Here is a 12,453-nt window from a genome sequence, read left to right as displayed (position 1 = left end):
GCCCTTTGCAGGCATAATACTTCCTTCTTCTCAAGCCTCAGGAATGTCCAGTAGGAAAATCAGAGCTACCCGTCTTTCCAGAGCATGCTATGTGGCCCCATTTGATCTCTGCCAAAAGCACTGCTAAGAATCTCAGAGCACAGGACTCATAGGCTCTGCCTTCCTGAGTCGTGCTGGAAAGCCTTTGAGACTGGTGTCCAGAGGATGTCTGCATAGCTGAGGGTATTGACTCTCAATGACCTGAGCGCCTCTTGGTGCTCCATGGCTTCCTAAAGAGAAGCATTAGGATAAACAGCACAGGAGGCTGGAGAGAGCACTGAATAGGGAGTCACAAGTCCTGAGTTCTATTCTCAGCTCTTCCACTTCCGGTGTGGTCTCAGAAAGTCACATAGCCTCTCTGAGCCACAGTTTTCTCATCTGGAAAATTAAGGTGAGATCTACATCATCTACTTTGGGGGGGGTGTGGTTTAGAAACATGGCAACTATGAGGAAGATGAAGACAGTGTTGATGAGGATTATTAGGAGATGGGGTTGGTCTTTCTCCCCACTCCCCTCCTTCTCCTGCCAGGTGTGCTCAGGTGCACACACTCATCTTTTCAGGGAAATAGACCTGATTCTTCTTAGATGCTGAGACAGGTCACCAGAGGCTTGCAGGAATGGCTCCCAGGGCGAAGGTTTTCTAAATGCAGCCTGACTGTCCGTGGGGGTTAGAGCAGGAGTGACCTTGCAAGGTGTCCACCTCCAGTTTGAGCCCCTGAGGACACAGTGTTCAGTTCTGGGCTTTCTGTAGCAAGGTGGCTGTCATCTTTTCTGCTTTCTCAGGGGTGGGGAGGGCGCAGGTCTTCCCCGTGGTCTTCATAATCCAGCGGCAACTTGAGGAAGCTGGGTCCTGACTCAGAGGTCTGGTCTGCTCCAGTTCCCAGTGCTCAGGGCTTCCTGAAGGCTCCGGCAGGGACAGGAGTGGGCCGCTGGATTCTGAAAACGCCCACTGTGCTACCTCTCCTAATTTAGGATCCATCTCCAAGATGTCCTCGTCCAGCCCTTGGATTTCACACTGCAGACACTGAGGTCAGGAGGTTCACAGTCCTAAGCCACATGGCTGTCTAATGGCCAAGCTGGCACTTCTGGGGTCCATCTAGGTTTTCTCACTTCCCTAAGCTCCAGCCCTTTTATCATTAAACACATGCAGAACCTTCATAAATATTTCATAATATACTTCATAAGTGTTTTATTTTGACAGTAAAATGATAAGGTCAGATGTCCCCATTTAAGAGATGAGGATAGTGGGATTCAGAACGAGTCGATGTAGAATGCCCTGACTCAAGTCAGTTGAATTAATGACACGGCTGGCATGAAAGTCCCCCTCTGTGCTTGTCCCTAGTTTGGTTCTCTAGAGTCAGCAGGCCACAAAAGTGGTTTCAGGCTAGAGGACTCCTTGCAGAAGGCTTGCACAAGCTCCTCAGGGTGACCTCAGCCATTGTCCACCGTCTGTCCCATCTCTCCTGGGCCATTCCCCAGGTCCAAGCCCAGGGACCGACTCCCTCCGTCCCACTCAGTATGTTGCTTCTCAGGCTGCCCATTCTGTTTCCACCCTCTGCTCCGTTCCCTGGTACAGCCATTAGGGAAAGACCGGGTCTCACTCACCGGGCGAGGACGGGTCTCCCGGAGGAAGGACTTGAGGTCTCCTCCCGCCATGAGCTCCAGCAAGATAAACCGGGGCAGGGCTTGCAGACTCACCCCGATGCAGCGCACGATGTTCTGGTGGTTGAATTTGCTGCAGAGCAGAGGGAAGTAACCAAATTTAATGGAGCTGAGTCTGGGAAAACCTTACGTGGGAAAATCAGGGTACAAAGTTATGTTTTCAGCAGCTGCATTAAGTCAGTGCATTCTGTAAATGTGGGTGGCAGGGCTCCCAAGCTGAGCGGAGGCTGGGGAGAATCTCACCGCTGAGCGGGTGGGAAAACCAGGGAGCAGGTGGGGCAGGAGTTCGGGGTGCATGAGGGTGTGGGGTGGAGGCTGCAGGCTGCCGAACAGGTACTCGGGGAGGAGAGAGAGTGGGGGTGGGGGCACAAGGGAGAGGCATGTGTGAGGTCTTTGAGGCCTGGCAGAGAAGCTGAAGAAACTGCTTCCTTTAGGGGGACTGAGCAAGCAGGTGACAATGTGTGGAAGGGAGTGAGGAGGGAGGCCATGTGCATCCCCCTTGGGTGCTCATGGGAAGGGGCTGAGTCTGGCCAAAAGGTCCCAAGATCTGGGTTTTCTTTCTTTTTAAAAAATTTATTTTAAAAATGTTTTATTTATTTTTGAGAGAGAGACAGAGTGCAAGCTGGGGAGGGACAGGGAGAGAGACAGAGAATCTGAAGCAGGCTCCAGGCTCTGAGCTGTCAGCATAGAGCCTGTCCTAGGGCTTGAACGCACAACTGTGAGACCATGACCTGAGCTGAAATTGAATGCTTAACTGACTGAGCCCCGCCAGGTGCCTCTGGATTTTCTTGTTAATGTGATCCTATCAGGACACATGGGGCTGTGGGGCTGGTGACTCTGCATGGGACCCCGTGTGCAGAGCTGAAGGACTACGCGGAGGCACACTGAAACATAGCAGTGATGGGTCACCAGCAATAGTGAGATTGAAGGATCTGAGTCCCCTTCCGTACGATCTTAAACTCTCCTAGCTTTATCAGTAATCATGCATTACGTGTGTAATCAGAAATACGCTAGTTTTCAAGCAAGGCGCTGAGCCTGCTCACAGCATCATCCTGTGGGTCCAGACAAGCCACAGGCACATCGCCTACTGCCCTGGCCTTGTTTCCCTGCCACTTTCATCCAGGGGGGACCCTATGTCACCCCAATGTGTCAGGATGTTTGAGGCTCTCCAGCGTAACAGGTGGCCATGAGCGTGGCCAGATCTCAAGGTCAAAGATCTTCATCCTTGTTAAGGTGATCTCCTGTCAGAGCACATGCCCTCTGGAGCTCTGGGCACCGAGATCCCCAGTAAAGGGCCCTGCGGCCACATGCCGAAGGGTGCAAGCCTGGTGTACAGCAGGGCGTGATGGCCTCCATCCTGGCAGGGGCATACTTCCTTTATGGGAGATCTAAGAGCCAGGATTGGTGAAGGGCCTTGTGGAAGGCTTACCTGGAGGGAAAATGTATCTGCACTGTCAAACTAGCATCCTCTATTAAGAAAAAGGGGGAAAACCCAAGGATGACACAGGGGTGCTCGCTGAAGGCAGAGGGATAGCTGATGAATTATTAGGCCACTGAGATTTTTTTCTCAGACAACCACCTGTGGCTATTTCCCTCTGGTCTGATGTGCTAAGAATTTTAGGGAGTCCCCTGGTGGAGAGGGAGCGGATGCCGGAGGGCAGCGCTGTTTCCTTTGGAGACAGAAACTTCTAACAGGGATGGAGGTGGCTCTCTGAGGCTTTACCTGATAATCAAGGCTTCCATGAGGAAATCCAGTTCATCCTGTTCAGAACACACCTCAGGCAGCGTCTGGACACAGAAGAGGAGGGTGGAAAGGGGGAGAAGGCCGTGAGCAGCAGGGGTGAGAGAGCTAAGGCCCGCAGAGACTGCTGGTCAAGGTCAGGCCCGTGATGGGGCCCGCCTCTTACCTTTACAGCTACTTGCAGGGGGCTTGGGTCACTGGACACTCCAGACACCTGACCTTCATACACCTCTCCAAATGCACCATGGCCTAGACCCCTGTGCAAAGGAAAAGGCAAGATGAGGCAGGGGGGCAGGCCATGAGAAAGAGGCACGCAAGAGGCAGGGGTCACAAACACTCTCAAGAGTAACATCCTCGACCTGGCTTTGCCGTACAATCCCAGGCCTCCTCCTGGCTCATCTGAAGGCTGGTAAGAAACCTTCCCATCCGGGACACAGGACACTGGTTGAATGTCCATTCACTCAACGAAGACTGAATTTTTGATATTTGCCAGGATCATAAAAGTGACTAAGACACGTCTCCCTGGGGAGAGGCTCCTGATCCCTGGGGAGGGATAGGTCACAACCAGACACTCCTGTAATGTGAGCTCAGTGAATGATGGAGGAAGGCATGGGGTGCTCTGGAAGCTCAGAGGAGGGGCACGGTGCTCCCCTGAAGAGGGAGGACCCAGAAGGCTCAGGGAAGGAGCACTTTGGGGGATTTTGAGGAACGCCCTGATTCCCTCCCATCTTGTTTTCTTCTCATTGTACAAACACCATGAATGAATGTATGGGATGTTAAGCAATCAAAGATCCCGCCAAATGGCCCTAAGCATTAACCCTGATCCCTCTGGGAGGGCTGGAAATGCCCCAGGCACAAGGCTTTGTTGGCCTCTTGTGCCTGGAAAGATCCATGGTGCAGGGATGACAGGCAGCCCCCTAGAATCCCCTCCTCCCCGCCAAGGACAGCGGTGGGGCACTCACCGGATGAGGGTGATGTTCTTCCGAGGAACCTCCTTCAGGTCACTGATGGAGGAGGTCTTGCCGGCAAAGCAGTAGTTGGGGTTGTAGTCGGTCATGATGGTCGAGGTGCAAAGCTTGCTTAGCTTGTACTCAGGGCTCTGAAGCTCCATCTGCATGGCTCGCAGCTCCTGGTGCTTCCGGCGGTACACTACAGACAGATGAAGGTCAGCTGCAACGTGGCCTGGACCAGGAATCCTAGCCCACGCAGTCTAGCACAGGCCACCTCCTCCAGGAAGCCTTTCTGGATTGCCATCTCCTCCTCTGGGATCTAAACATTTCCATGGCACTTGGTCACACTAACAAAATGATTACGGATATGAAAGTGTCCCTTAACTGAAAGATCACTTAAAGTTAGTGTAAAGTTTAAAATCATATAAAGGGGAAGGATTTTAATGTATCACGCAGGGGCAGAAACCCATGAGTTGGGGTCCTCTGAGAAGCAGACCCAAGGTGGGATTAAACAGGCAGGGATTTCATTAGGGGAAATGGCTGAGAGGAAGTGGGGAGGGAAGGCTGCGAGAGCCACGAGGCACTGACCCCAAGTTGGGGAGCCTGAGGAAAGGGTGAGTAAAGACCTAGATGGCTACGCAGTCTAAAGAGGTGTCAGCATGACCGCTGCCTTCCTTCAGGTCCCTTCCACCTGCCCTGGGCATTACCAGAGGGAGAACCTGGCTGGATGGCGCTGAGCCCTCTGAGACCTGCCTATCAGCTCACCTTGGCTCACAAGTGTAACAGGAACACTCAGAAACCAACTTTGCACTGTTTGCTCGAAGTGGGGAATGGTGGAGCCAGAGGTGGTCCCTAGGGAGGAGCCAGGCCATGTGTCCACTGAAGCCCATGTCTGGTGACAGTCGAACATGAACTCTGGGGGTGGGGCTGAGCTTTGGCTACTGTGTCCCCTCTGCAGAGTGTCTCCCCACCTCTCCTAGAGCAGCCAGGAGGCTTTACAGGGGCCAAGGTGTGGGGCCAGCGGTTCCTCTAGGGAACCGGGGGAGGGGGTCCCCGGGGGAGGGCTCTAATCACCACCCACCCAGAGTGACACCTTGGCATCCTTGGTAAAGCCTGAAATCCTGTTCCATTCTGCCAGCTCTGCCTTCCTGCCACCTCCCACCCCTTGGAAGTCCCGGGTCTCTGGCACACTCACCAATCATGATGCCGGAGAAAGCCAGGACCAGGGCTGCCACAAGGGCTGAGGTCACGACGGAGAGGACCAGCGAGAGCGGCAGGTGGGGCTCAGGCGTGGGGGACACTGCAAGACAGGTTTCCATGGGGCACCGATGACAACACTGATTGTCCTCTGAGCTAGGAAGAAATACCCTCCCCAGCCAGGTCAAATGCCACTTGCTCCTTCCCAACCCTGGAGGCCTTTTTTTGCAGAGAGTGGAGGCAGGAAGTGGGCTCAATCTGGTTTACAACTTTCAACAGTTGGCTTTTGGGTAGAGGGAACATGTGACATGGATAAATATCAAATTCTGGATAAATATCAAATGACAGGATGAGGGTGGGAAGGCGAGCCAAGAAGGTTCAGAGGCCTTAGGGGACCACAGACTCAGCACGACCCAGGAACCGAGGTGGCCATCAGGAACACCTGGAGGCTCAATCACTGCCTGTGGCCCCCAGTGCAGAAGGGGGTGTCCGGGTGCACACTGGCACAGACCACTCTGGGACATCCTGCCTGGTCCTGGACACTACATCTCAAAAGGACATTGGTCATCGGAACCCCTGCAGACACGGGACACAGGATGGGGAGGAGACAAAACTCTTCTGTGTGAACTGACGGGAACAAAGGTGCTGTTTCACCTGGAGGCTTCTGCATGAAGGATGCAGCCCTGCCCTCAAACACCTGCAGCACCTGAAAGGCTTTGTGAGTAGTGAACTCAAGGTGGACATTCAAAGGAACAGAGTCTGACTTGGGAACCCTGGAGGGGACAGCCTGCCCTGGGGGTGTCGATGCCCCAGGCACTGGGAGGTGTTCCAGTGGAGACGGGATGGCCCCTGGGTGAGGATGGGAGGGCCCACACCCTGGGCTATGGGTGTGACCAGAAGTACTGGGGCTCCTTCGCTAGCCACGACCTGCCTTTCACACACAGGTCCCTTTGCCCTGTCCTTAGAGCACCCGTGTTGGGGCAGGCAGATGGGGGTCAGAAAGCTTACAAGGCTGCATCTGGGGTGTTCCAGAATCATGGAATCCAACTGTGGCCACCATGGGCTCAGTCTGGGCCCTTTCTAAGTCACCTCCCTCACCTCCCTCTTACCAATGCAGGAGACGCCGTCCTCAGCCAGCACTGTCCCGTGGTCACAGAAGCAGATGACCTTGTGGCTCTCGGGGTCCATGTGGCACTCGTCTACCTCACAGTGGCTGCAGTTTAGGTAATGTTTAATATTCACTTCCCCATGGCCCTCCATCACTGGTGACAAGAAGAGAAGATCAGCCTCGGGCTGAGGCAGCAAAGACCACCCTGCACCCCATTTCCGGCCTCGGTATTTTATCTCCAGCTGGTCAGTGCTGGTTCTTTGGTCCCTGTTCCTATGCCCCACGGATGCCACCAAAGCATCACTGTGTGTAGGGAAGTCCCTGATGCATCTGATGGAGCTCAGAGGACATGTGGCTACATTTATGTAGGCAGATGGGAGGGTCCAAGTGCATGGCACTCAGGTTGGCTGGCAAAGCTAAGGGAGTATCACTGCTGCATTTTCTAGGTCTCGCCTCTCTGGAAGCCAGTCTTCAACCTCCAAGTGCATATCACACCACACATCCTGACTTCCAGAAAACCTGCTGAAATGAGCGTTAGGAAGACTTGCCTGTAAGGGACCCATAATCATGCCTTTGTACGTCGGGCTCATGTCAGTAGCCCTGAGGTTTTATCTAGGTTGGAGAACTGACCCAAGGAAGTCGGTTCTGGCTCCTGGCAGAGGGGATACCTTTTAAAGCTGGGGTGTACAGGATGCCCAGAGGACTGATGAAGGAAACCCCGTCCTCCCCGTCCATCTCGGGGTCATTGCTTGAGGCCGCGTTGCCGCCTGTGTCAAACCAGAGAAGAGTTTAACACAGAGAGGCGTGGGCCCAAGTCTCAACACATCTATGCATCAGCGGGGCATGCAGGGGCCTCGGGGTGGTGAGGGACCTCGGGGCAAGGTGGGGAGGGAAGGGAGGCCCGGGGCACAGGGGCTATGCTTGGGGTTTGGCTCAGATAGATGCTGGGTGTGAGGACCCCTTTCCCTCCAGGTCCAGGCCAGCTCCCACCGGGGAGTCCCCACCACTGCACGGGGCTGCTAGGGAGCAGTTTATGTGAACAAGAGTTAGAAGCGATCTAATGTCCCCAGGCTGGATGAGTCCCTTGGCACTTCTTCCAGGACTGGCAAGGGCAATGGCACTGAGGAGTTGCTTACCAGTCCCATGGGTAAGGGTTGGACATGGGGGGATGGGCCCCTGTGCCGTTAGGCTCCTGTCCCTCCTTTCAGCTGGGTTGGGTTATCTTTGGGCTCCCCCCTCAGGCTCCTCCCACCCACCCAGAGTCTGGGAAAGAAGAGTGGTTAACACGAGCATCTTACACACAGCGTAAAGCAAAACAGACAGAACATCACAGTGCATGCATGCATTGTGTCCTAATCTGTGGGGAGGGTTGAGCCGCCATCTCCCAGCCTCGGCTTCAGAAGGCTTTTCTGCTCTGCTCTGAAGCTCAGAGGAGGGCTGGGGCCAAGTCAGGGGCTGGGCTGGGCTGCCCATCAGCATGGAGAGGGGTTCTGGAAGCTGGTGGGCTGGGGCAGGGAAGGGAAGACTCAGGCCAGGCCATCCAAAGGGACGCACGGGGCTGGGGAGACTGGCCTCCCAGGTTCTCGTATCAGCACGACCTGGGGGGTGGCTCAGAGAACAGTCTGGGGAATCAAAGCCCCTTTATCATTGGCTTTGGGGGAGGGGGGATCAAGCACACATGAGATCTTGAAGCTGTTGCTATTGAAGCCTCGAGGCAGGATGCTGGCTCGGAAGCCAACACCCTGCCTCTGGCTGGTCCTATGGGGCTGAAAGGATGGCGTGCACGGTGACATCACAGTCCACACGTGGGGTGGGATGGGGGAGGGGCAGGGGAGGGCCAGGGGAGGACGGGGAGTGCCTAGGACTAAGAGGGGAGGGGGTGACGCCTTGAACACGAATCATCTTTACCTATATATCCTCCGCCTCCTCCACCTGAGGAGCACCCCCCTCCACCCCCTCCGAAACCCCCTCTTGTCTCCCACCCCCACTTCTTCATGGCCTGGGGGCAGGAATGTCCTCCGGTGGCGCCCTCCAGCAAAGACTTTCCAGACCAGAGCAGGGAAGTGTTATCATTCCAGCCACCTCCACCACCTGCAGGAGAGACGGAGAAACCCCCACGTGAGGACGCTGGCCAGGTGAGGTCAAGAAGGACTCGGTGCGCTCGGAGGATGCCCACTCCTGCTCCGGGGCCTGGCGGGGCCTGGGGGCTAACAGGAGCCATGCCCTTTGCCCTAGTGGGACCTGCTTTGGCCACAGCCGTGCGTATCCAGCCGGGACCACGCTTCGTATCTCTGCTTCCCATCAGGACTTTGGGTTAAAAGCTGGGGAGTGTGCTTTGTTAGGGATGTGGAAGGAGGCAGCATGACAACTAAACTCACTCCTCTGCCTTTTTTCCATGCCCCCAACCCTGAAAGCGCCAGGACTTTGTTTCATTAGTGCTTCCCATCCAACAGGACCCGGGACCCACCAGCCCTTGGGTAGCCAACCATCAGAGCCCTGCTGGGGTCACTGCAGGGAAGTTCCTCTGCAGGAACCCTGGATTAGGCCAAACCAATTGCCTTTATTGTCTTCTAGGCAAAAACTTCTCCATTCTGAGCCTCAGTTTCCTCACCTGTGACTTGGGGATAATAAGACTTGCCTCACAGGGTTGATGTTTGTACCGAAGGAGACAACAGATGTGCAAAACGCTTCAGAAGCCACGACCCATGGGGACTGTTGGGCATGAGGTGAACACATGTGTGCTCAGGGCCTCACGCTCTGAAGCTTAGGCAGTGTCTTCCTTGATTCTTTCTAAGCAGCTCCTCCAAGGTCAGGGGCAGGAAAGGTGAGGGGATGGGGAAGAAGTTGGGGAAAGGGATGGGCAGTGAAGACAGCCATCACTGGAGCTGGCTTCCTAATGCCTGGGGCTACTTGGAACTCTTGCAAAGAACATGCTATTTACAGAACTGAGGTTGAATGCAATTTTATCTTAAGGCCACAGGCTGATTACAGTCAATCTCTTCTGCTGGCCCCTGAGATTCCAGGACCCCCGTTCTCTCCCGCTATGTTGTTTTGTATATTTCGACAGGCACTCTACTCCAAAAGACAAGTCCTTTCTGTTCCAGTAGATGATGGGGGGATGAGAACCTGGAGAAACAGCAGTGTGTGGGTGTGCGGCACCATGAGGGGTAAGTGGCCAGGAACGGCCGTCTGGAAGAATGAATGGCAGAGGTTCTTCTGGGTCCCAAGGGGGCAGCGAAGGGATGTCTACAGAGGTGAGATGCAGCTGGGGATCACTACTGTGCTAGAGAGAGGAAGCTGAGTTTTAGGAAAGGAGGTCAAGGTCAGGAACAAGCTCAGTCTAGAACAGGGATGATTAGAGCTGAACTGAAGCCCCGAGGCAAGTCAGCTCTGAAAGCTGCATCTTGGTTGGGTTTCAGGTGCTGGCTTCCTTTCCTCCAGCTGGAGGGCAGAATGTGGGCCTTTCAGGGTCACTGACACCTCATGGCCAAGGAAAGGCCCTCCTGCTCCATTAGGGACCTGAAGTGGGGGACAAATACATTAGGATGACCTGGCACCATGTCTGCCCGCCCTTCCTCCCACCCCTGCGCCTGCCACTCTATCCTTTCATCCTGCAGAATTCCCAGCTGAGATGGTTTTTAATCCCTCACTCCATCTTACAGCTTTTAAGCAAATGCGCTGAAAAGAAAACAATGAGTATAGAGAGAAAAACAAATCAACCACAGCAATGTTTTAAAAACCTGGACTGAGCACGAAGCAGTTTGGCTGTTTGGAGAAAAGAATATCCACCAAGTCTATGAGCTCACTGACTCTTCTGTAAAACGGGAACAATAGTACAGCTTGAAAGCCCTGTGGGTGGTTGTGAGAAGCACACGTCCAACAGATGTGGAAGTGCTTGGAGAGTTATTAACTGCCGCCCTGGCTCAAGGGGCGCCACGAGTACCGCTGGGTGGCCCTCAGCCAAGACCCACGCCCTGTTTCCACTCTTCCTTCTCTTCTACCATCTCTCGCTTGCAGGGAAAGTCTGAGTACTTGTTTTCATTAATCTCAAATCTTAAATGCCTTCTGAAATCCTCGGTCTGATGGTGGAGAAAAGAAAATACAAAAATCAACTGCATGAACTCTTCAGACACGGCGTCAAGGTCTGTCTACTAATTCTATGTGGCTGGCTCTCACTGACGAGCTCGATTGGCAAACTGTGGAGATTCCAGAAAGAGACTTTCCAGCGGGATGTGAGATCTGGTAGCCAGGGCCCGGAGGCACCAGCCAGAGGGCCCCAGGAGCAGGGGCGGGGTTGGGGAGGGCCCTGACTCTGTCCATATGTCTTCCATCTACTCAAGTCCAGTTGCATCTGATGAAACTCATGGAGGCTGGGCTGCCTGTACTAATGCTGCTGCCTCTCTCCTTTGTTCAGCGGGCTGCAATCCAAACCCCACGCCAGCAAAGACGACTCCAGGTCCTCGAGCTGTGGCCTGCCCCTCCTCCCTGGATATTGGTATCAATATCCAGAGCTCCCAGCAACCAAGATGCAGGGGCAACGGTGACCAGCAGAGCTGAAGCTCTTGCGGTCCTGGGAGCACGTCCTGGGAAAGGGCGGGCTTGCGGTGCCTTACCTGCGGCTCCGGAATTTCCGTTCAGCCCCAGCACCGAGGAGTTATTCTCCAGTCTTTCTGGGTGGAATGTGTCTGTCTTGGCCCCATAGGCCCTGCCACCACCGCCGGCTGCAATGATCAGGGGCACTGGAACGCCGTCCTTCATCTGCCCAGGAAGACGTTCAGAGACTGAGAAACAGAGCCGGGCTTCCACTGTGAGAACCCCAAGCCACTTCAGTGTTTAAAGTGTCTGAGCGTTTGCTGGGCCATGGGTGACATCTTGGTGGTCTGAGGGCTCTGACCTCATGTTACCGCAACCCATCAGCTTTCACTCCAACCCCCACTTCTAGCTCCTGAGTCAGTGAGGGTTCAGTCAGAGAAGCCAAAGTGACAAGAGATATAAATATATCAACATTGGGGCGGTGGGGGTGGGGATGGAGGTTTTCCTGAAGCTTCTCACACTAGCCTCAGAGGGCTGGAAGCTGGTCTCTCTGCTCCCACTTTCCTCCCCGCTCTCCAGGGTTTCTGGCTTTGACCTCCACAATTTCAAGATTAAGCCCTAGGCATCACTGTCCTGGTGGGTGGACTGAGCAGGAAGTCTTGGCTTGGGTTTCATCATGTCAGAAAAGCCCACCTTAGGAGGGAGGAGGGTATGGGGGGAGCCCTCTGGAACTCTGAGGCAGGCGCTGCCTGGTGACCTCAGCGAGAGAAGCACCTGCCCTCTCTTGGACAGACAGGGACCCCTATGTCCCTCTGGGCCTCGGTTTGCTCATCTTTAAATGGGGCTGAGGACCCTGAGGTGTTTCATCCCCAGGGCTGTCATGGGCGGTGATGACACATGGACATCACTGCCCACAGGGAGCTGCACAGCTGGCCTTACCTTAAACACGTAGGTGGCTCCGCCCCCTCCTCCGCCCCCTCCTGCCCACTCATGCACACTCCTGTTCACGCGGATTTCTTCTTCTATCACGTTGTTCTCTCCAATGCAGACTTTCTGGATTAATCGGTTTGTCTGTAGGAACAAAAAGCACCTCAGGTTTGTATTCAAGGTTCTCTACCCTCCAGCAGACAGACTTTCCATCCTTAATGACAGGCTCTGAAGACCTCTCAAATAGCTTACAGATGAGTTGAAGAGAAAAAAAAAATCTATACATAGGTAACAGT

At 54.4% G+C, this 12,453-nt stretch overlaps 1 protein-coding gene across 1 annotated transcript in view; it reads right to left on the bottom strand.

The window, feature by feature from the left end:
* ALK (ALK receptor tyrosine kinase) overlaps window positions 1-12,453 on the bottom strand; it is a 662,031-nt gene that overhangs the window by 25,928 nt on the left and 623,650 nt on the right. The window contains exons 14-23 of the mRNA XM_029938017.1: window positions 12,170-12,301; window positions 11,311-11,455; window positions 8,606-8,788; window positions 7,366-7,464; window positions 6,699-6,851; window positions 5,588-5,692; window positions 4,405-4,591; window positions 3,609-3,699; window positions 3,425-3,489; window positions 1,645-1,774 (exon numbers count right to left, since the gene is read on the bottom strand). Of these exons, the coding sequence (XP_029793877.1) occupies window positions 1,645-1,774; window positions 3,425-3,489; window positions 3,609-3,699; window positions 4,405-4,591; window positions 5,588-5,692; window positions 6,699-6,851; window positions 7,366-7,464; window positions 8,606-8,788; window positions 11,311-11,455; window positions 12,170-12,301 (1,290 nt within the window). The remainder of the gene's footprint in view (window positions 1-1,644; window positions 1,775-3,424; window positions 3,490-3,608; window positions 3,700-4,404; window positions 4,592-5,587; window positions 5,693-6,698; window positions 6,852-7,365; window positions 7,465-8,605; window positions 8,789-11,310; window positions 11,456-12,169; window positions 12,302-12,453) is intronic.

The sequence above is a fragment of the Suricata suricatta genome, chromosome 4 (genome assembly GCF_006229205.1).
Source record: "Suricata suricatta isolate VVHF042 chromosome 4, meerkat_22Aug2017_6uvM2_HiC, whole genome shotgun sequence".
NCBI lineage: Eukaryota > Metazoa > Chordata > Mammalia > Carnivora > Herpestidae > Suricata > Suricata suricatta.
This window is presented reverse-complemented; position numbering and strand designations above follow the sequence as displayed.